This window comes from Diaphorina citri, unplaced genomic scaffold, assembly GCF_000475195.1.
Source record: "Diaphorina citri unplaced genomic scaffold, Diaci psyllid genome assembly version 1.1 scaffold58, whole genome shotgun sequence".
In the NCBI taxonomy this organism is placed as follows: Eukaryota; Metazoa; Arthropoda; class Insecta; order Hemiptera; family Psyllidae; genus Diaphorina; species Diaphorina citri.
Window position 1 is genome coordinate 163655 of NW_007377495.1, and position 24571 is coordinate 188225.

Sequence of the window (24571 nt, forward strand, 5' to 3'; positions counted from 1 at the left end):
CTCTCTACAAACGTATTCCAAACTGTGAGTTTTTTCAAACGATTTGAATGCATCACGTAGCTTCATGTTGAAGAGAACAAAGTAAACCGTACACCCAGAACGGTGAATGTTTGGGAGGAAACGGATGGTTTGTTTGAACGCCAAAAGCCTAAAATGGCCAATATTGTCTTTAAGTCGCACTGAGGCAACTTTGGCAGTTATATTTCTCTACAAACGTCATTATTCCAAACTGTGAGTTTTTTCAAACGATTTGAATGCATCACGTAGCTTCATGTTGAAGAGAACAAAGTAAACCGTACACCCAGAACGGTGAATGTTTGGGAGGAAACGGATGGTTTGTTTGAACGCCAAAAGCCTAAAATGGCCAATATTGTCTTTAAGTCGCACTGAGGCAACTTTGGCAGTTATATGTATGTAGAGTGACGTTGAACTTCTATGTATACAGCCTACGAGTTATACACTGAGCCAATATGAAGAATGCTGCAGTGAACTGTGTTTCAAGTCAACATGTGGCAATTTGCATGATCCAACACTATATCAATCCCATGCGAAATCTTTGAAGCATCCTGCATGTCGCCTCATGTTGACCGTCGATTGAGATGGTTTTGAAGCATGTTTCAGTGCAACATGCTAGATGTTGTCTCAGTGCAATTGAGCCTTTAGATCTAAATATACCGAAAATGACTATACGTAGAATCTGGCTTTGGTTGTAAGGCCTGTCGCAGATTGGAAGCTTAACCGTGGATGCCGCCTGAAAATACAAATCTATGAATATGATACAAATCTCTCACACTCTAGGAGACATAAGTCGCGCGACTCCAGTGTGAGAGGTTTCTATCGTTTTCATGGGGTTAGATTTTCAGGTGGCATCGCGCGATTCCAATGTGTGGAAGGTCCAAGTCTCTTCAAAGTCTTTTTAACGTATTGTATCTCCAAAATCTTCTAGTGGTCCCTAAGAGCCTAAGACCATGCTGATGATGATGATCCTTGATTGATTCGCTGGAGGAAAAAAAAGCTTTGGCATGTCCTTTGCCTTTCAAAAGTTTTCGTACATTTTCATTTAAATTATCCTAAACTTTTCCCAGTACAAAATTTATCTAACGAGACATATTTTTTCTTCCTCCAGGAAACTTTTCACATATTTTCCTATCATTATGTAAATAAAAAAAAGGAATGTTCATGGGTCATGAATTTGGACTTTTTTTTCCACAATCTTCAATGTGCACCTAATTTTTATACCTTACACATTTCTCACTCGCTCTTTGAAAACCCCGTCTCTGTCTTGGGCTGTTTAAAATACGTTCCCAATGTCCTCCCCGTTCTGAATTTCATCTACACAGTTAAAAAGAAAACGACCAAAACCCAGTAAGAGTTTCATTTGAATCAGTACCGTCGGATCAGAAACATGAGTTTGGTGCTGGGATATTATGTGGTGTCCATTTTGGTGCATTTCCTCAACCAGGTTAGTCACTTTCATTTCCCATATTTCAATTCTGTTAGGGCCTTAAGGGCGCTAGGTCGCAGGTTCGGTTCCCGCCGGGGCGGATTTTATCCGAAACAGATGAGGTTCGTTCTCGGAACGGCTAACCCTCCCCTAACCCATTCTTCTTTCTTTTCCAATCGTTGATTCCTGCCCTCAACTCCCTCTATCAAACTTCTTGGGGGAAAATCCTAAGGGGACAAGAATATTTTTTTTCTCCCTAGACTGGAGTCAAACCCAAGTTATCATTTCGCCGACATTTTATTATTCGGATTAGAATGGCTATATCTATCTATAATGTTATTTATATTTAGAATTTTACACTCTGGACTTTAGAGGCGCCAGCGATGTTTAAATTACAAATTAAAAGAACATGTAGGTCGGTATGTCGGTAATGTACATATTTCTATATTTGATATTCATAATGCTCTCAGGTAAATGTTTTAGAAGTAATAGCAGTGGTTATGAACATATGAGAGCATTTGATGACGTTATAGAGGCTTCGGTATAATTTCTGTTGAGCGCAAGGTGAAGCAAAAAGCTTGCTTAGAATACTTACTGAGTAGGTACTTGCTTAGTTTAAACTCAAGATGATGTTTGACCTGATTTTGTCCAGATCAATTTTTTTAGGCACTGTCTTTAGGTGCATATCTACCTACTTACTTTGCCATCTTGAAGGTAAGTATTAAGTACTGATGAGAGATAATTTTTAAAAGACACGAAACAAAATCTCCAATACCTTTCCTCTAAAAGTCCATCTTTGCATTTTTTACAACCGGCGGAAACTTCTTCCCAAAGGAGGGAGTAAAAAAACATGCAAAGGTAATTCAAAACTTAATTAGGCGTAAAATTCAGATTATAATACATTCATGAACATAATGTTCTTATCCTCGTATAATTCTTAACGAGGAGCTCTCAACATTTTCATTAGAAGTCAGAAGGTTCCGAGTTCGATTCCCACCATCGACAAAAAATTGTACTCGTTTTTCAATTGCAAATATTTCCCTGAAATCCGGGACTGTCCCGGCCAATTCGGGACGTTTGGCAAGCCTATATACGAGTATAAACATCTTTTAGGATTCTCTCCTTCTTTTTTTCTTTCTTCACCTTCTCCTCCTCCACCTCCTCCTCATCCTCCTCCTTCTTGTTTACTTGTTTATGCCGACTGTAGGGCGGACATCCACTTAATGTTTCAAATTTCAAAGGGAAATCAGCAAACAGCTGATTATTTAGCTGATCATTTAGCTTCAGCAGTCAAATTCAGTCTCAGTCCGTCTCAGCTATCAGCCAAAATAGTACCTACTACTGTACTACTGCGTACTGCCTTCAACTTCAACAGCCCCACACCACACTACCTCACACCCAACGTAACAGGTTCAGATTTTCAATCTGGAAATCTTTTCTTTTTCTCCTCAGAAATAAATCTAAAATAAGAAAACAAAAAGAAAAGTAAATAATAATACCTACAGGGGGAATCGTACTAATTGAATTACCTATTTGGTTCAACCTGATGGCTGTTGTGGACGCACACGAAAATATACAAGGTGCGGTTAAAATCTTTGAAAAAAGTACATACCCATACCTGATTGTTGAGATTTTAGTGACACGGGCTTTACTCTCTATTCTGCGACAATGTCTTCTTTTCCTTCGCCAGACGGGGTCGGCGTTTTTCGTCAGCCTCTCAATCAGCCCTAGGGTGATTGCTTTGGACTGACATTTGGTTTTGGATACAAAAATATTACGAGTGGTTGCCCTTCGCACTCAACCTTTACCATTAATTTCTTTGGCAAGGGAAATTTCAGGCTAGTATCCTGCCTGTTTAAAGTCCCCCAGCCAGACTAAGCCGGTCTACTTCTTGTGGTCTACCAGGGTTTTTGTACCAGAAAAGTAGTTTTCTGTGTCCGGGTAAAAGGTTTATCGTTTATAGGCAAAAGACGTCAAAGTTTGAATGGATTTTTGTTTTAAAGAGATGAGTCTTTTCACCGCCGTTTTTATTTCGTAGCAATGAAACTCCTGCATTAGACGCGTGTAGTCTGTGGGGTAACCCTGTAGTCACATACACCTCTGTACCAGTGGTCAACAAGTGGGTCCCTAACTTAATTTTGTGCTCTGGTGAGCTTTCACTTCCCTACCTATACCTGATTGTTAAGATTTTAGTGACACGGGCTTTACTCTCTATTCTGTGACAATGTCTTCTTTTCCTTCGCCAGACGGGGTCGGCGTTTTTCGACAGCCTCTCAATCAGCCCTGGGGTGATTGCTTTGGACTGACATTTGGTTTTGGATACAAAAATACTACGAGTGGTTGCCCTTCGCACTCAACCTTTACCATTAATTTCTTTGGCAAGGGAAATTTCAGGCTAGTATCCTCCCTGTTTAAAGTCCCCCAGCCAGACTAAGCTGGCTACTCCTTGTGGTCTACCAGGGTTTTTGTACCAGAAAAGTAGTTTTCTGTGTCCGGGTAAAAGGTTTATCGTTTATAGGCAAAAGACGTCAAAGTTTGAATGGATTTTTGTTTTAAAGAGATGAGTCTTTCACCGCCGTTTTTATTTCGTAGCAATGAAACTCCTGCATTAGACGCGTGTAGTCTGTGGAATAACCCTGTAGTCACATACACCTCTGTACCAGTGGTCAACAAGTGGGTCCCTAACTTAATTTTGTGCTCTGGTGAGCTTTCACTTCCCTCTTCGAAAAAAGCGAACTATTTAAACAATAGGAGAACCCAGTAAGAGTTTTATTTGAATCAGTACAGTCGGATCAGAAACATGAGTTTGGTGCTGGGATATTATGTGGTGTCCATTTTGGTGCATTTCCTCAATCAGGTTAGTCACTTTCATTTCCCATATTTCAATTCTGTTAGGGCCTTAATGGCGCTACGTCGCAGGTTCGGTTCCCGCCGGGGCGGATTTTATCCGAAACAGATGAGGTTCGTTCTCGGAACGGCTGACCCTCCCCTAACCCATTCTTCTTTCTTTCCCAATCGTTGATTCCTGCCCTCAACTCCCTCTATCAAACCTCTTGGGGGGAAATCCTAAGGGGACAAGAATATTTTTTTTCTCCCTAGACTGGAGTCAAACCCAAGTTATCATTTCGCCGACATTTTATTATTCGGATTAGAATGGCTATATCTATCTATTTTCTATTATGTTATTTATATTTAGAATTTTACACTCTGGACTTTAGAGGCGCCAGCGATGTTTAAATTACAAATTAAAAGAACATGTAGGTCGGTTAAAAATGAATCTAGGCACTAGTACCTAGGTTTCAGCAACTGAAAATCTCATCCATACCTTTTCTAACGTTAGATAGGTGTAGGTTAAGGTTGTAGATTTACATAATAAGCTAAAAATGTTCACCCCTGCTATATGCCTTAAGGTTATAATTAATTCGACAGGTAATTATTGCTAATGGTAATAATTAGTCAACGAGTGAAGGCCCGTTCCGAATTGTGAGTTTTCATTCCATTTTTTTTTTTTTTTAACTTTCCTTACCTCTTCCTTTTATTGTTCTCTCTTTTTTTCACTTTTTCGTTTCAGAGTCTCAGAGTGGTCTGCTGTTTTGCAATACCTACCTACTTCAATAACTATATTAACCTAATCAATAACAGCTATGCTTATATGGTACACGGGACATACTATAAACATCTTTTAGGATTCTCTCCTTCTTCTTTTTTTCTTTCTTCACCTTCTCCTCCTCCACCACCTCCTCCTCCTCCTCCTCCTCCTCCTCCTCCTCCTTTTCCTTCTTGTTTACTTGTTTATGTCGACTGTAGGGCGGACATCCACGTAATGTTTCAAATTTCAAAGGGAAATCAGCAAACAGTAGATAGTAATCGCTGATCATTAAGGAGCGCGGTAGCGCTCCGCCCCGCCAAGTCATTTAGCTTTAGCAGTCAAAAGTCAGTCTCAGTCCGTCTCAGCTATCAGCCAAAATAGTACCTACTACTGCGTACTGCCTTCTACTTCAACAGCCCCACACTACCTCACACCTACTTACCCAACATAACAGGTTCAGATTTTCAATCTGGAAATCTTTTCTTTTTCTCCTCAGAAAAAAAAATCTAAAATAAGAAAACAAAAAGAAAAGTAAATAATAATACCTACAGGGGGAATCGTACTAATTGAATTACCTATTTGGTTCAACCACTTAACATAGGTGACGCTAAAACCGGTCTTAAAATAACGACAAAATTTGCAGGAGGACGGACTAAAAAGTGAAAATGTTTGTTCCTTTAGTTGTAGAATTTTCATTTCTCGGTTCTACCAGATTGAAATTTCATGCTGCTTGTGAAAATGTTTGTTCCTTTAGTTGTAGAATTTTCATTTCTCGGTTCTACCAGATTGAAATTTCATGCTGCTTGATCTTGAAAAATTCGACTGCTGTACCTAAGTTGTATAACTCCCCACATGAAAGGAGATCTTCAAAGATGACCTGGCAAGTTAGAAAAATGCACAGGCATGGGAAAATGACGGTTGTAACAATGAAAATTATAGGTACTCATCTATGTATGGAAAATTAACTAATCATTACCTGTTTTTTAGTCCGTCCTTCCTTTATTATTACAATAGTAATGAAAAGGTATAGGGGACGGACGATTGTATTCGCTTCGGTGTCGTCTGTCTGTCTGTCGGTCTGTTCCCATAGAAGGGCTTATCCAAACCTGGTCGACCTATATATCAAATAAAAAGGTATATAGGGGACGGACTATTGTATTCGCTTCGGTGTCGTCTGTCTGTCTGTCGGTCTGTTCCCATAGAAGGGCTTATCCAAACCTGGTCGACCTATATATCAAATTAAAGGTCTTTTTACCAGGAACACGAAAGTGGTGGTGCAAATTTTATCGTTATTTTAAGACCGGTTTTAGCGTCACCTATGTTAAGCTACGCCGAGCAAGACCAATAAATGGATGGGTGACTTAAACATTATATTGGTATAGTTATTAGGAAACATTAAAAGGAATAAAGGGAGAACGGGCTAGCTCTAGTCTTGATTTTAAATCATTACATGAAAGTAAAATAAAAAATCAAATCTATAATAATAATAATAAACTAGATGTTAAACAAATTAGGTAGGTACATAGGTATTTACCCACGATCGAATAAACTACGGGTTAAAAAATTCCCGGAGGGACGGACCCAGCTTGTTGTGATCTCCAGTAAAATAATAATTATAATAATAAATTATGACTGTCCAGAAGCGAAATATTTTTTTGTTGGTAATGTTGACATAATAAAATCATTCGGTATATACTACCTACGAGTATAATAATATCCCTTTGAAAACACAAGTTCCCTGCAGACTGCAGATGATAATAATTAATATATATTTTTTTTTTTTTTTTTTTTTTTTCTAGAAAAAAAAAGTCCGTGTGTCTGTGTGTGTGTCTGTCTGCAAACAAAATATCTCGAGAACGGTAAGAGCTAGAGACTTGAAATTTGGTATGTAGATGTCAAATGTGACAAGGATGCGACACGAAACTTTTGGTTAAGACCGGTGCAACGGTTGGCGGCATTTTACCGCTTTTTGGCGGTTTTCGACCGTTTTTTGGTGGTTTTCAGCTATAGCGACAAAACGGTTAGAGATATTGTAAAGATTTTTTAGATTATACCTACCTACATTGTGGGAAGTTTTTCTTGATTAGGAGAACCCTATTTTCCTTTCACAGTTCTCCTCTTGGTGTGATAGCGCCTGTACTAAACCTGTAGGTACGAACTTTAGAAGAAAGAAATTCCGAAAGTACAACTTGGGTAACTTTTTGTGTGTTGCACATTGCATACATGACACATTGTCAGGCGGTCATACAAATTGAACCACCCGCCCATGTTTTATCAGATACATAATTTTCTACGGTGCATATCGATATTCTTCTAAATAACATAATATCTATATAGAAATATACCTTACGGTTTGTTGTTTCCATCTAATTATAACATTTTTTCCTAACCTCTGGACATTTCACATTTTAATTTCCCTGGTGAATTTTTACCTCTTGAAGTTCACTTTGATATAATACGAATCACATTGTTTCTAATTCTACCCCTGTCTCTTCGTATGTTTGATACTTTTTTCACCCTCTGCATTTTGCTTTGCCCCCTACCGTCCCACATATAACTCCTTTTAAGAGTTATAAACCCATGTACTAATTGGGTAGGTGTAAGGTATCCATTTCTATGTATATCCTAATACACATCTCTAATACATATGTACCTACCTAACCTTCATTGATTTTAACACTTTTTTTTTAATTATTATTATTATTTTTAAGTACCTACCTAGGTATCATGTGTATATTTACTTGTAGATACATACCTATATTATATAATAAATAAATGCCGTTTCTTTTTGTTATTGTATCACAACTTCGGTGCTCACTCCAGCATTTTGGGGATTTTTCCAAATATCTTAATATTCCAGCACCCAATGTTATTTGTATATTGATTTATTTTATTTATTTATTTTGTTCTCAGATCAACGGGGCTCACTCTCAGGAGAGAATCATCCGTAGCAGCATCCGCTCCATGCTAGAGAACCAGTTATCCCCAGACTTCTATCCAACTAGAGGCCGACGAGCCAAATCTTCCGAAGAAGAAGTAGATGAGCCACCGTTCTGGGCACAACGAGGCCGATCTTTGGACGTCCTGTCTCGGACTTGGCCTCGAAACGTCGAACTGAGCAGTTCGAATTCTCTGGAGGACTTGCCGAACTTTTGGGCCTCTTCTGGCCACCAAAGTCCAGGTGGGTTAGGGTCCGTTCCCACACGTCGTTCGGAAAAAAAATCGTGTATTTTGTAGTGGGAACACTCTCATTTAGATCACATTGCCTACAAGGACATATTTGTGTCTTTCGAAAAAAAAATCGTGTAGTGTGTAGTGGGAACATTCTCATTTAAATTATATTGCCTACAAGGACATATTTGTGTCTTTCGAAAAAAATCGTGTTGTGTGTAGTGGGAACATTCTCATTTAAATTACATTGCCTACAAGGACATTCGGAAAAAAATCGGATGAAACTCAGGACGAGTGGGAACAGACCTTTAGGTTTAAAAGAACCACAGGTTCGTAAGAGACTGAGAAAATGAGGTATCTAATTAGATTACCTATCAGATTTGTGAGAGGCTCAAGATTTGAGATATATAGCTTTGTCATTCGTGAAAAAAACTATTATAGGTTTGTCCGAGGTATACTTCGGTACATACCTACATATTTATGGGAAAAGCTCTAGGAAAGGAATTTTAATTGCGTAACTGTAAATGCTCGTCCTAGAGTTGGAAAAAATGTTAAATAGTAATATCATAAAAATAGGTCTATTCCTCTCATACCTACTTATAAAATATAACTATAGTGAAAGACAAAAGGGCACCTGAAATTGTGTCCTAAGTAGGTACCTATATTAAAAGATACTCTGGAAGAGGCACTCTTAATTAGGTAGTTCGCGTTCTGCCATAGACTTGATGAGAACCTATAACAATTTCCCATTCTGTTTTATGTATTTCGAGATGAGGTAGATGTTTAAAGTTAGCTGAAGATAATGAAAAAGTTTTTAATAGCTTCTCTGAACTTATAATAGGCAGGTATTGATTACTATACGGAAAATTTGGGAAGTTAGCGAAATATATATACAATAGCTTTTACTTGGGCTGAATTGGGGTCATGCACTGGGAATTTATTCTTTTAATTACTTCTGAGGAGGAGATTTTCATGCTGTGTAGTTAAGCAGGTAGTAAAAAATACTAAATAGGTAGGTATTTAGATAAATTCCCAGTTCAAAAATTCCCAGTGATTTTATACCTAGGTACATTACCTACCTATACCTATCTGGTCTGGTCTCTCATAATAGGTAGAGTAGTGGACAATAACTGAATCCTTGCTGAGACCTACCTATTTACGTACCTACCTAATAACATTCTATAAAACCGACTGTGTGTTCTTTGAGGTACCTTTTCATTCCCTTTCGTCTTTCAGGGAACGACAAGGAGATCCCGTTCTGGGCAAACAGAGGTCGCTCTGTCCTTCCGAGCGACTGTATTGATCCAAACTACTCCCTGGCATACGCTGAAGAACCTCGGTACATTACCTACCTATACCTATCTGGTCTGGTCTCTTATAATAGGTAGAGTAGTGGACAATAACTGAACTCTTGCTGAGACCTACCTATTTACGTACCTACCTAGCATTCTATAAAACCGACTGTGTGTTCTTTGAGGTACCTTTTCATTCCCTTTCGTCTTTCAGGGAACGACAAGGAAATCCCGTTCTGGGGAAACGACCATCAGTTTCAATCATGGATAAGTACCTATACCTGTTACTGTCATATATTGACTCCAACGCTGCCAGTACTTTCTAATTACCTTGTATAGCTTCCCTATAGGTGCTGTCGTCATAGAACGTCGTGACAACTCTGATGACGACCATAACTACAGCAACTTCTGGGCGTCCCGGGGCCGAAGGGACCAGTATGGGTTAATGAAACACAGGCTGAACAAAGCTATCTGGAGAGATTAATCTGTTTTATGTTGTAGTCATTAAAACCAACTGCTATATTGGTTGCTATAATTGCTATGTTACTTAGGCCAGCCACTCACTATCAGGTGTAGGTACCTGTTGTCAGGAAGATTAATCTGTTTTATGTTGTAGTAATTAAAACCAACTGCTATATTGGTTGCTATAATTGCTATGTTACTTAGGCCAGCCACTCACTATCAGGTGTAGGTACCTGTTGTCAGGTCACATATTTTCCTATCATTATGTAAATAAAAAAAAGGAATGTTCATGGGTCATGAATTTGGACTTTTTTTTCCACAATCTTCAATGTGCACCTAATTTTTATACCTTACACATTTCTCACTCGCTCTTTGAAAACCCCGTCTCTGTCTTGGGCTGTTTAAAATACGTTCCCAATGTCCTCCCCGTTCTGAATTTCATCTACACAGTTAAAAAGAAAACGACCATCAGTTTCAATCATAGATAAGTACCTATACCTGTTACTGTCATATATTGACTCCAACGCTGCCAGTACTTTCTAATTACCTTGTATAGCTTCCCTATAGGTGCGAGTACATTGTGTAAGAGGAAGTCAAAGTCTTGGATAAACGACTAGCTATCCAGCCGATATTCGTTTCAAAAAACATCTTTGCTATCACCAGAACAACTGATCCATTCCTTTTTTGATGTTTTCAACTTTAAGATCTAAACTAGCATTTTCTGGAGGTGGATTCCATGTTGGAATGGGTCTCCTCTTGACTGCTTCAATTTTCAAATCTAAACTAGCATTTGCATGCCCATTCCGTAGAACCCACAGTAGGTATGCAGCAATACTTTAAGTGCATGCTTCGATACTCTCATCTTGGTAGATCTCACATTGTTTATTATTTTCTTTTAGCTTGATATATTCGCTCTTTTCCAGAGATGCGCATGTAACATGCCCATTCCGTAGAACCCACAGTAGGTATGCAGCAATACTTTAAGTGCATGATACATAGTTCGATACTCTCATCTTGGTAGATCTCACATTGTTTATTATTTTCTTTTAGCTTGATATATTCGCTCTTTTCCAGAGATGCGCATGTATGAAGGTGAAACTTATAATCAATATGGTAGGATGGAGTATGGTAAAGAGCCAGAAATGTACGGAGGAAAACAATTGGGTGGTTATGATGCTGATGAACCACATTACGGTCCACCTCTAAATCCTTATAACTATGGCGGTCCACACCACCCTCAATATGGCGGCGGTGGCGGTCCCGGTGGTGCCGAACACCCCATGCATCAAGACGTTGAAGTTCCGCCCATTTTGGGTGGTGGTCTGAATAAAAAGTGGTTTGCGAATCCTCTTGGTGATGAGATGGGCTTTGGTGGTCCAGCAAACGATGTCAGACCGGTGAATGAAGATTATGTCAACTATTTGAAGGAACCACCACGAGGTATTTTGACAATAAGACCGTTGTCCGAGGAACAACAAGAAACACCTTCCCGTAGAACTCTCCGATGGGAGACAAGAGTTCCAGGGAATAAGACGACTGGTATCCCCTCTGCCACAACACCTACAGTAGATGACGAAGACCTCCCATATTGGAAGAGGAATGTCTCTGCTCTGGACTTTGAAAAGTACCACGGTTCAGGCGGGGATCTCAACTTGATGAACTATGACAGAAGGAGGAAAGTGGTGCGATTGAATGAGGAGAGAGCGGCATATGCATTGGAGATGGCTAGGAAGCAGGAGCATCCAGACTTTGACTGGGCTGATCCGAAGAAATTCTCCATACTAACAATGACCATACCGAAGACAGAAATGACAACTACCACCGAGTTTGTGCCTCGTGCAGACGTTATTATACCGGACTACGTTTGTAATTTCCGGTAGTAACATGCTATATCTATCTACAATTTTTGTATTAAACTAATACTGTACATATTGAACGCCGTGTTTTCAATTAGAGTTAATTGAATTTCTCTCTTGATCCAACTTTACCACAGACATTCCACGGCTCATCTGTTAGTTTCCTGTCCGCGCCGAAGGTTGCGGGGGACTGCGAATGTCAACCCAATCACAACTACCTAAAACACCTACAATGAGCATTAACGTCGCTGATAATTTGAATTACCGTTTATCTACCCACCTGTGGAGCCATGGTTCAATCAAATGGGTGGTCTAAAGGGGGTTCACTGTTCTGAAAACGTTATAAAGTTTTCCAGCTTCCCAACACATTAGTCTTTATAAGTTGAAGCTGGATGTTCTATCTTCTTCAAAAGTAAGTGCGACATCCATTTCTACATTTTCTAATTTAATTATTTTTACGTAAAAAAAATTGCAATTAGGTACGTAAGTAAAAACAAGAAATATTTTTGTTTTTTACATATTTTTGTATCCAATTTATTTATATTTTATAAGATTTTTTTACTACAGTCGGACATGTCTTAATTGGGAATCCAAGGGACCAGTAATTTTTTCCCGCTTATCCAGTTTTCCTAATTACAATTACAAATCAAGGGGCCACGATTTTTTCCCGTTCATCCTGGTTTCCCATTTCGACGGGTCTCAGCTAGACAGGTCTAACTGTATTTATATTTTTAGTATTGTTAAAAATTGATTTGTAAGAAGAAGAAGAAGAAGAAGAAGAAGAAGAAGTATGAGACTTTGGGAACACTGGTCACAACTATTGTCGTTCCCCGCTAAAACACCACGCTAAATTTAGGGCCCACCAGATCTAGAGTTGACGGTGCTAACCACTAAACCACTGAGGTTGTTTGAAAAATTATCTAAACTTGATTTTACCCAAGCTCGTGCATATTCTTTACAATGATTGGAGATTTATCGCATTTCCATTGTTAGCCCACTTCCATTATTTTAACATTTCATTCAAATGGATAATTATATTAATATACTTTTGATTGGTCAGCTTAAGACTGACAGCCTAGTTTATTCTAATAAAGAAAACGCTTCTCTCGCTGATGTAGATTAAACAAGATTTTTTAAAAGCAATTTTCAAAGCTTTTTCTTCGACTAATAAGTGATAAAATTACTGTTGAAAAAATATTTGAAAAACTTAGTGCTTGACAGGGTCCTTGTTTCATATTGTTGTCACTTGGGATTTTCTTTGTCGAATTTTATAAGAAAATCTAATCAATTCAAGAGTTTGTGAGAGGTCTCCCAATAACCCAATCTGAGGCATCAGATAATGTCATAAAGACATTAGCGGTAGACTGTAGACCAAGCACCACTACATATAAAAGCCTTAAACGGAATATCTTCAAAGTAAAATAATAGTAAAAGCAATTATCACTCTATCTCATAGGTGTACCTTATGTGTATGTGTAAAATAAACAGGCTTGTTGGATTTTCCTTTAATTCCAGGCTGGTTTGAAAAAGCCTTTCTGAAACCCAGAAAAGAGAAAGACTCTTTTCAAATCGAAAAGAAAAATCGGCCCTGGAGAAGCAAAAGAGACAATGAATGAGGTATCAAAATAAAATGAAACGGGCTTTGTGCAATTTGATCTCTATCTCATAGGTGTACCTTATGTGTATGTGTAAAATAAACAGGCTTGTTGGATTTTCCTTTAATTCCAGGCTGGTTTGAATAAGCCTTTCTGAAACCCAGAAAAGAGAAAGACTCTTTTCGAAAAGAAAAATCGGCCCTGGAGAGGCAAAAGAGACAATGAATGAGGTATCAAAATAAAATGAAACGGGCTTTGTGCAATTTGATCTAGGTAAATAGTCTAAAGCTTTTGAAGAGAAAACTAGAAGAGCTATAGTTTACACATCCATTAGTACTAGAATATTGGATAAACATTGTTTGAAATAAATAGGTCTCGCACTTAATCCTCTTATGTGAGAGTATATTTAATAATATACGAGTAGGCAATCCAGGTGTATGAAATCTAAATAATTTAATTGTGAATGTACCGAAGCTGGATATCACCCACAGCTAATAGAATTGTAAAACATACTCTGGAAAAAAAGGCCCTTACGGTACGGAGCCCCCGAAAGCCTGATCTACCACAAAATTACTCAAATGAATCAACAAAGGGGCGCCAAAGTGGACGTTACTTCATCTCACAGATTAATTGCGCCCGACGAAGGGTCATATGCCACAGAACCGCGTGAGCTTTGAGTTTCCCTTTGATGAACTTTATTGTAATTTGAAAAAGTATGTACCAACAATGTAGGATTTTAGATGATCATAATTTAATTGTGAATGTACCGAAGCTGGATATCACCCACAGCTAATAGAATTGTAAAGCATACTCTGGAAAAAAAAAAAGGCCCTTACGGTACGGAGCCCCCGAAAGCCTGATCTACCACAAATTTACTCAAATGAATCAACAAATAAGGGGCACCAAAGTGGACGTTACTTCATCTCACAGATTAATTGCGCCCGACGAAGGGTCATATGCCACAGAACCGCGTGAGCTTTGAGTTTCCCTCCGTTCTGGGCAAACAGAGGTCGCTCTGTCCTTCCGAGCGACTGTATTGATCCAAACTACTCCCTGGCATACGCTGAAGAACCTCGTGTGGTCGTCATAGAACGTCGTGACAACTCTGATGAGGACCATAACTACAGCAACTTCTGGGCGTCCCGGGGCCGAAGGGACCAGTATGGGTTAATGAAACACAGGCTGAACAAAGCTATCTGGAAAAACGACCATCAGTTTCAATCATAGATAAGTACCTATACCTGTTACTGTCATATATTGACTCCAACGCTGCCAGTACTTTCTAATTACCTTGTATAGCTTCCCTATAGGTGCGAGTACATTGTGTAAGAGGAAGTCAAAGTCTTGGATAAACGACTGGCTATCCAGCCGATATTCCTTTCAAAAAACATCTTTGCTATCACCAGAACAACTGATTCATTCCTTTTTTGATGTTTTCAACTTTAAGATCTAAACTAGCATTTTCTGTAGTATCTTGTAGTAGTTTAGTGCTGACGTAAATACACGTCTCACGAACAAGATTGTTGAGAGGCAGCGTTTCACCACCATCAAAGGTGGCTAGATGGTTTGCATTATTCTTTCTAATAAACACCATGTTATCAACAAAAATTCACCGCTGATCCATCCGATCACATTATTTATTACAGAGGTGCATGAATAACAATGTTATAATGTGAAATATTACAACATTTCCATATAAAGTATCTTTGTTTTCTTTTGGGGCTCTTGATATATGTTTTTCCAAATTCTCAGGAGGCTATCTGGAAACGGAACACGATTAAACTGACGAGGGGAAATGAGAAGCAGTCGAAATATGACGAGCGGAAACCGCTCTCTGGTGACAACGGAGACCATTAATACCCCACCACTTTGGTATTTTTTAGTATCTTGAAGTAGTTTAGTGTTGACGTAAATGCACGTCCCGCTCTTATCGATCGTTGTAACTTACGACGGATCTGTTCTCACGAACAAGATTGTTGAGAGGCAGCGTTTCACCACCATCGAACGTGGCTAGATGGTTTGCATTATTCTTTCTAATAAATACCATGTTATCAACAAACAAAAAAACTCACTGCTGATCCGATCACATTATTTATTACAGAGGTGCATGAATAACAATAATGTGAAATATTACAACATTTCCATATAAAGTATCTTTGTTTTCTTTTGGGGCTCTTGATATATGTTTTTCCAAATTCTCAGGAGAAATGTCACAAGGAGAATAAGAACCTTTGCCCATTATATGACGTCGCTTCAAAACATGTCCGGGGAGAGAATGGAAAGATTTTCTCTCCATGTTGGTACATGTGTAGCTCCTGACAGATGTCAAATTGCCTCATGTTAGAATATTATCTTGTCAAATGGGAGAATTTTCTATTATAGAAAAGGCTCGAGTTGAAATATACTCTGTGTTTCGTGTGGGAATGAATGATAAAGCTACTTTCAATCATTAAGTTCTGAATGGTTTCCGGTAAAGCTTCAAATTTTTCATGTAGAAAAGGTTGTGTAAAAGTAAAATAAGGTAAAAAATAAACCCCTTTGCTTGTGAAACTGTTAGAACCCTCGTTAGTTCTCACATTAGTTAGGGTAAGATATACTTTTTCATACCTTTTTCTGCCTGTTAGCACAGAGCTAAATTGGTGGAATGAAGTCAATTAAGCCAAAGCTTGTCTGTAGTCTTTTTTGTGTTTCGTGTGGGAATGAATGATAAAGCTACTTTCAATCATTAAGTTCTGAATGGTTTCCGGTAAAACTTCAAATTTTTCATGTAGAAAAAGTTGTGTAAAAGTAAAATAGGGTAAAAAATAAACCCCTTTGCTTGTGAAACTGTTAGAACCCTCGTTAGTTCTCACATTAGTTAGGGTAAGATACACCTCTTCATACCTTTTTCTGCCTGTTAGCACATAGCTAAATTGGTGGAATGAAGTCAATTAAGCCAAAGCTTGTCTGTAGTCTTTTTGTGCTGAAAATTGATTAAAATCTAGTTCCGTGAGTTTATTTCGGTACCATACGAAACTACAGGAATCAAGTTGCTGTCCCTAGTCGTAGCTGTATTATACAGGTCGTAGGATGTAAAAGGATATATGCGTTGAAATAATGCGAAAGCGGTGTATTGAAAAAAGTATAGAGTCCAAATAAATAAGTAGATGAGTTTTGCGGGTTTATTACAATAAATAATCGGACATTTTATTTACATGCTGTTCTTTAGTAGGTATTAATTACAAAGAAAAATGGAAAGGGTATGTACAAATTATAATTACAAAAGAAATTAGGATATTTTTTTTATTTTTATTTATTAAAGTGTTCTAACAATTAGGATATTTAATATTAAGATTGTATACAATTTGAAAATAGGGTCAGGATTTTGAAGAGGTTTCTTCAAAATTATTCAGAATAGTCTACCTAGGACCAACTACAAATATAAATGATGGGAAAAAATGAATGAATCGTAAAAGTTCGGATTTATCCAAAGACATTAAAAAGTATAGATACCTATAAAATTCTGATTAAATACATCCGGATAAGTACCTAATATTTATTCCTACATCTTCAATATTTAAAGGGGTTGGTAGGGTGCAATATTACTTGGATTGTCATGTTAATGCAGAAAGAAGGATCCTTCAGAAAAGAATAATTAATTTTGATGATTCTACATATTAGGTACCAAACACCTCAAATTTATTTATCTTTCACATATTTGCAGACTGTAGGTAAGTTGTTTCATTCTTACACATTTAAGTTCCTTCTTCAAAATCCTTTCCCGTTCCCTCTATGTGTTATCACAAGAGTTTATCAAACAGTCGCCTCAGTATACTTCTCCTCCTCGTTGTACAATTCTCTCTCCATGTTGGTACATGTGTAGCTCCTGACAGATGTCAAATTGCCTCATGTTGGAATATTATCTTGTCAAATGGGAGAATTTTCTATTATAGAAAAAAGGCTCTGTGTTTCGTGTGGGAATGAATGATAAAGCTACTTTCAATCATTAAGTTCTGAATGGTTACCGGTAAAGCTTCAAATTTTTCATGTAGAAAAAGTTGTGTAAAAGTAAAATAAGGTAAAAAATAAACCCCTTTGCTTGTGAAACTGTTAGAACCCTCGTTAGTTCTCACATTAGTTAGGGTACACTTTTTCATACCTTTTTCTGCCTGTTAGCACAGAGCTAAATTGGTGGAATGAAGTCAATTAAGCCAAAGCTTGTCTGTAGTCTTTTTGTGGTGAAATTTGATTAAAATCTAGTTCCGTGAGTTTATTTCGGTACCATACGAAACTATAGGAATCAAGTTGCTGTCCCTAGTCGTATATAGGTCGTAGGATGTAAAAGGATATGCGTTGAAATAATGCGAAAGCGGTGTATTGAAAAAAGTTTAAAGTCCAAATAAATAAGTAGATGGGTTTTGCGGGTTTAATGCAATAAATAATCGGACATTTTATTTACATGCTGTTCTTAAATAAGTATTAATTACAAAGAAAAATGGAAAGGGTATGTACAAATTATAATTACAAAAGAAATTAGGATATTTAATATTAAGATTGTATACAATTTGAAAATAGGGTCAGGATTTTGAAGAGGTTTCTTCAAAATTATTCAGAGTAGTCAAGGAACAACTGCAACTATGGAAAATAATAAATTGATCATAAAAGTTCGGAGCTATCCAAAGTAATTAAATAATTTAATACCTATAAAATTTAGATTAAATACATCCGGATAAGTACCTAATATTTATTCATACATACTTTTTTACTTAAGTTATATATAAAAATGGATAGGTACTTTATTCATACATCTTATTCTTCATCTTCAATATTTAAAGGGGTTGTAGGGTGCAATATTACTTGGATTGTCATGTAAATGCAGAAAGAAGAATCCTCCAGAAAAGAAGAATTAAGTTTGATGATTCTAATAGGTGCCAAATGTCTCAACTTCATTTATCTTTCACATAATCGCAAACTGTAAGTAAGTGGTTTCATTCTTACATATTTCGATTCCTTCTTCAAATCCTTTCCCGTTCCCTCTATGTGTTATCACAAGAGTTTATCAAACAGTCGCCTCAGTATACTTCTCCTCCTCGTTGTACAATTCTGGGTGCAATATTGCTTGGATTGTCATGTTAATGCAGAAAGAATAATCCTTCAGAAAAGAATAATTAATTTTGATGATTCTACATATTAGGTACCAAACACCTCAAATTCATTTATCTTTCACATATTCGCAGACTGTTGGTAAGTTGTTTCATTCTTACACATTTAAGTTCCTTCTTCAAAATCCTTTCCCGTTTCCTCTATGTGTTATCACAAGAGTTTATCAAACAGTCGCCTCAGTATACTTCTCCTCCTCGTTGTACAATTCTGCTCTGGCAATGTTGCATTTGACGTCACATTATACAGTGACGTCACTAATTCAGAAGAAACACTCGAATCCCTATTAGACTCACTGGAATAATAAATGGTAGCATTGTCAGTACTGGAAACATTTACATCACTGACATTGCTGTTGTATACCTGGTCATCAAACAATGTTGTAGAGTTCATGTTGACTGTTTCAGATTTGATGATGATATCTCCGTACGGATTCTTTTCTCACTGGAATAATAAATGGTAGCATTGTCAGCACTGGAAACATTTACATCACTGAAATTACTGTTGTATACCTGGTCATCAAACAATGTTGTAGAGTTCATGTTGACTGTTTCAGATTTGATGATGATATCTCCGTACGGATTCTTCACTGGAATAATAAATGGTAGCATTGTCAGCACTGGAAATATTTACATCACTGACATTACTGTTGTATACCTGGTCATCAAACAATGTTGTAGAGTTCATGTTGACTGTTTCAGATTTGATGATGATATCTCCGTACGGATTCTTTTTGATAACCACGATGGAATTCTTCAAACTGCTCTTGTTGTAGACTGACTGATGTGCGCTTTGGAACAGTTTTACCAGCAGTAAAAAATAAATCATGAAATTACTTTCCATCGATAAATTGATTTGGTTAGCGTAACTATTCGATGTCAAATTGATAAAAAGTTTTGCACAATAGTTTGTTAGCTTCCGAAATTTCCAGAGTTTTGGCACTTTGTAGTCATACTTGTTTATTATAAACTTGGGTTAGATAATGATACACTCTTATGTAATGGCATTAGGTACTTTCGACTTTTTAAATAAGTTAAGTTGAATGTAAAATAGGTAAACAAAATGAGTATTTTACAGTTAATATGGGTACACACCTAAATGAACTAAATTGTCTCAATTATCTCAATTAATAACTATATGTGCCACGTTTAGGTAGGTATACTATTCGCACAAAGAAAAGACCGTTAATAAATTATAATTCGATTCACACTTCTAATGACGTATGGGTGGGTGGGTATGCCTTGTGCGTGCAAAAAAAGTGGGTACACACCTAAATGAACTAAATTGTCTCAATTATCTCAATTAATAACTACCTATATGTGCCACGTTTAGGTAGGTATACTATTCGCACAAAGAAAAGACCGTTAATAAATTATAATTCGATTCACACTTCTAATGACGAAGGTTATATTGAAAAGGATTCAACTGTTGAAAAATTACAAAGATTTAAGAAAATATTGCAACTCTCACAGAATGTAAGGATTATCAAATGGAAAACGTGTTAATTTGCTTCTTAGTTTGTCGAGGAATTCGGTCTAGGCTTTTGGAATGTACATGGGTTTTATTTTTTACTCAGCGTAATCTGATTTCCCTGATAACCTTTTTTTATGGCCCCTCTGATTGTTTTCTTTGGAAATTGAATTACAAAGAATTTTATTGAGCTTGGCAGCTATTGAGTTCTATTTAAATAGATGTGCAGTTTCTGTAGATGATTAATTCTTTGAACCTAATATATAGGTACATAGTTTTATCATCTACTATATTTCCCTCCCAACTACCCCTAAAATAATATAATAATATTCTGATAATTACCTATGTGTGTGTGCATACATCACATTGATGAATAATCATGACCACTTCAGCAACACCACCACCAAAAACAACCGTTTTAAGTTTTCTTGAATCTTTAATATTGTTCCTTCCAGATTTTTCCCATCCCACTTTGCTGTTAGTAGTTTATACTGTACGAGTATACCTACTTAACTACATACTCATATGTTTTTTGCTGAATTAAGAGGCGCCAATATAGGTATTGTTGGTCACCGTATCTAAATATTATATATGCTTGTCCATCCCCATGAGTCTCTTCTCTCTTCATACGTTCGATGACCTCAATCACCAACTGGATGACATCTAGCTCTAAATTTGTTCTAATTTTCCGAATAGGATTAGAGTATTCGTTTTGATATTAGGTTGATTGAGCTTGTGAAAGAATAAAACTGTTAAAATAATATATAAAAAAATATTACCAATTTCCCACGTATTTTTGACGTAGGACTGAAAATCTTGGCTTAAATGTGCCAATTGGTGATCCACTATGTCTTATTAGAACCAACCACCCCCAGATGCCCTGGTTTTAGCGTTCTGTACAGCTCAGATGATGACTTTACAACTAGGTACCCACCTACAAAAGTTACAACTAGGAAAGATGTAGAAAGGGGCCAGGCTGATAGTAAAGATGAAGGGATGTTTGGGTATCCTCAAATTCCTCAAGAGAAATCACGTCAAATGAAATGAGGCCATTTCTCTACAAACGTCATTATTCTAAACTGTGAGTTTTTTCAAACGATTTGAATGCATCACGTAGCTTCATGTTGAAGAGAACAAATTAAACCGTACACCCAGAACGGTGAATGTTTGGGAGGAAACGGATGGTTGTCTGAACGCCAAAAGCCTAAAATGGTCAATATTGTCTTTAAGTCGCACTGAGGCAACTTTGGCAGTTATATGTATGTAGAGTGACGTTGAACTTCTATACAGCCTACGAGAGTTATACACTGAGCCAACATGAAGAATGCTGCAGTGAACTGTGTTTCAAGTCAACATGTGGCAATTTGCATGATCCAACACTATATGTAGCTCTTCCACCGGGTACATTCTAGATTGTTAGGCATATGAAAAACTGAAAGAGCTACCCATCCGGTTGACAAAGAGTTCAAGATCCTTCTTCTTTTTCTTCGTTTTTTCCCGTGTACAGACGGGGTCGGCGTTTTTCGTCAGCGCTACATAACTAAGGTGATTGCTTTGGGCTGACATTTGGTTTTGGCTACAAACTTCACGAGTACAAAGCGTTCAAGATCCGCTATTGTAATAACTCATCAGCTGATTTCACCTTGATTGATTCGCTGGAGGAAAAAAAAGCTTTGGCATGTCCTTTGCCTTTCAAAAGTTTTCGTACATTTTCATTTAAATTATCCTAAACTTTTCCCAGTACAAAATTTATCTAACGAGACATATTTTTTCTTCCTCCAGGAAACTTTTCACATATTTGCTGATTTCAGTAGTATAGTCAAATGGCACTGGGCGTACTGTATTGTCTTAGAGATGTGTCTTCCTGATAACAAAAAAGACTTTTGTTTCCTCGCCAGTCGTACACAATGTTGCCATGTGAGCCTCAGTGACCATGTCCAAGTATTGGGTGCAACTGGGGAGCACCCTAGTGATTTGGGGATCCCTCGGAGGCGCAGATGGATTCTTCATGGGCACGAAACACACAACACCCCCAACCCAGCTGCCCATGTTCAACCACAAAGGAAAAACGTATGCCAAAGTAGGTAAGCTGGAATTAGTTGAAGTAACTAGAGGTAGTTAACACACTACTTAATATCAGGACTTTCCTTGCCCTTGAGATCAATTTAATTTGAAAAAAACATTTAACCCTTTACAAAAGAATAGTTTCGATTTTTGTGACTTCTCTTTAGTTCAGACTAAAAATAGTTGTCACAAAATCAGTTGATCAGATTTACATACTTTACCTACTCATGTACATCTTTAGTGGTAAATGCTCAGTGATATTTCACAAGAGGTTCATGACTACTCAGGTTTTTAATGACAAGATTCTCCCTGGCCAGTCGGCGACAAGTTACCCATCTCCTTATATTAACTTCAACCAGCCTGAGTGGGTCCAGGAGAGCCAACAGCGTATGCTTGCCTAGACGGTCAATCGTCCAGATACCAATCATACGCTACGTTGCTTAACTTCAGTGAAAAATTGGGAACTGGTGCATTCAACGAGCTATCGCTGCCGCTGCTGACTACTAGATTTTGAACATACATTGCAATTTTTTGCTAAGTAGGAAGGAAGAATTTTAATTGTGTTAATGCTTGTCACAAATGTCGTTCCCCGCTTAAAATTTCATGACTTGGACTCGAACCACCAACTTGGACTCCTGATCCATAGTCCACCGTGCTAACCACTACACCACTGAGGTTGGTTATTCCATGTTGGAAGGGGTCTCCTCTTGACTGCTTCAATTTTCAAATCTAAACTAGCATTTTCTGGAGGGGGGTTCCATGTGGGAAGAGGTCTTCTCTTGACTGCTTCAATTTTCAGATCTAAACTAGCATTTTCTGGAGGAGGATTCCATGTTGGAATGGGTCTTCTCTTGACTGCTTCAATTTTCAAATCTAAACTAGCATTTTCTGGAGGAGGATTCCATGTTGGAAGGGGTCTTCTCTTGACGGCTTCAATTTTCAAATCTAAACTAGCATTTTCTGGAGGAGGATTCCATGTTGGCAGAGGTCTTCTCTTGACTGCTTCAATTTTTAAATCTAAACTAGCATTTTCTGGAGGTGGATTCCATGTTGGTAGAGGTCTTCTCTTTACCCCCTGAATTCTGTACATATTTCCAAGAATCTCATTATGTTGTGGCTCTTCTAAATCTTCAAAATCACCTATCATATGATCCAAATGTGATTTCTTAGTAATTAATCTCCTCAAGGGTTCTTTTGAATCTGAATAAAGCCCAGGAGAGGGATCGAAGCAAGGAAAGGTTCTTCTTGGTCCATGACTTTTCTTTCCACCAAGGATTTCGAATTGAGCTCCGTCATATTCTTCCCTGAGTTCTGTTTTGTGCATATCGTCTCCATATGACCAATCCAGTCTGGTCACACGCTGTCTGCCCCATCTTGTTGGAGGAGGTTCTTTGAAATCTCCGGTGTGTTGGGCCACAAATAATTTAAAGAAAAACAAAAGAACTAAACTTTGCAATATTAAATGCATACTTGCTCTTTACTTCATCCCGACAACATCAATACTAAATTTTAGCGCAAGTAATCAACTGAATTCATCACTACAAAGGCATAATGATGTTTTGTCTTTAGTTTTTCATTAAAACTGACAACAGGGGATGCAGCTGTAGGTCGTAGACTCGCAATCTAGAGACAGTAAAGTCGAAGCCATCTTGTGTTTTTGATATTTTGACTTCTACCTTCTAATATGAACCTACGCTATGCTACGAAAATGTCTATCATGAAACCAGAGCCTCAAGAAAAAAAAATCAAAAGACGATATTTTATAAGATTTTTTTACTACAGTCGGACATGTCTTAATTGGGAATCCAAGGGACCAGTAATTTTTTCCCGCTTATCCAGTTTTCCTAATTACAATTACAAATCAAGGGGCCACGATTTTTTCCCGTTCATCCTGGTTTCCCATTTCGACGGGTCTCAGCTAGACAGGTCTAACTGTATTTATATTTTTAGTATTGTTAAAAATTGATTTGTAAGAAGAAGAAGTATGAGACTTTGGGAACACTGGTCACAACTATTGTCGTTCCCCGCTAAAACACCACGCTAAATTTAGGGCCCACCATCAAAAGACGTGGTAAAAGGGCACGTAATTCACTTATGAAGTCAGCAAAAAATAATAATATTATATCATTTGCGTCCTTAATCAAAAGACGTGGTAAAAGGGCACGTAATTCACTTATGAAGTCAGCAAAAAATAATAATATTATATCATTTGCGTCCTTGTCGGAGCTATATTCTTTTTGACAGAGGTCTTTTGTTGTACCTTTTGGCTTGTATCTAAGGGAAAAGAAAATTAAATAAAAGAACTTCTTTCAATTATCCTGAAAACATTTTAAGCAAATTAATATTTTTCACGCCATACGTACGTAAGGTACAATGTTATTAGAAACTTTGTAACACCATGGTTGACATCACTACAGGATGGTTCCTCACAGGTCTCTTCCCTGAGAAGTTACGTGAATGGATTGCATTTTGGCCAGTTTTACTTCTTT

General features: G+C 37.5%; 2 protein-coding genes across 4 annotated transcripts; one reads left to right on the forward strand and one right to left on the reverse strand.

The window, feature by feature from the left end:
• Positions 1–4200: 4200 nt before the first annotated feature.
• LOC103518087 lies at positions 4201–15520 on the forward strand. The gene is made up of 5 exons (XM_026829737.1): positions 4201–4301; positions 7947–8214; positions 9441–9476; positions 14419–14600; positions 15165–15520. The coding sequence occupies exons 1-5, from the start codon at positions 4245–4247 to the stop codon at positions 15264–15266; spliced, it is 645 nt and encodes a 214-aa protein (XP_026685538.1). The 5' UTR covers positions 4201–4244; the 3' UTR covers positions 15267–15520.
• Positions 10245–23625, reverse strand: LOC103518005. 3 transcript variants are annotated; one of them, XM_026829723.1, is made up of 2 exons: positions 22812–23625; positions 10245–10736 (listed from the first exon to the last, which is right to left on the reverse strand). In XM_026829723.1, the coding sequence occupies exons 1-2, from the start codon at positions 23548–23550 to the stop codon at positions 10615–10617; spliced, it is 861 nt and encodes a 286-aa protein (XP_026685524.1). In that variant the 5' UTR covers positions 23551–23625; the 3' UTR covers positions 10245–10614. The 3 variants fall into 3 exon arrangements, with proteins under 3 accessions (XP_026685524.1, XP_017303244.1, XP_026685514.1); XM_017447755.2 differs by having other exon boundaries at positions 10245–10706; positions 22782–23624; XM_026829713.1 differs by having other exon boundaries at positions 10245–10696; positions 22772–23623.
• Positions 23626–24571: the final 946 nt, after the last annotated feature.

Coding starts and splice junctions, on each gene's coding strand:
- LOC103518005 (XM_026829723.1), bottom strand. CDS start 23,550: ATGCATTTAATATTGCAAAGTTTAGTTCTTTTGTTTTTCTTTAAATTA. Junction 10,737..22,811: donor TCCAGAAAATGCTAGTTTAG/ATTTGAAAATTG, acceptor ATGCTAGTTTAG/ATTTGAAAATTGAAGCAGTC.
- LOC103518087 (XM_026829737.1), top strand. CDS start 4,245: ATGAGTTTGGTGCTGGGATATTATGTGGTGTCCATTTTGGTGCATTTC. Junction 4,302..7,946: donor TGGTGCATTTCCTCAATCAG/GTTAGTCACTTT, acceptor TTTTGTTCTCAG/ATCAACGGGGCTCACTCTCA. Junction 14,601..15,164: donor TGAAACACAGGCTGAACAAA/GCTATCTGGAAA, acceptor AATTCTCAGGAG/GCTATCTGGAAACGGAACAC.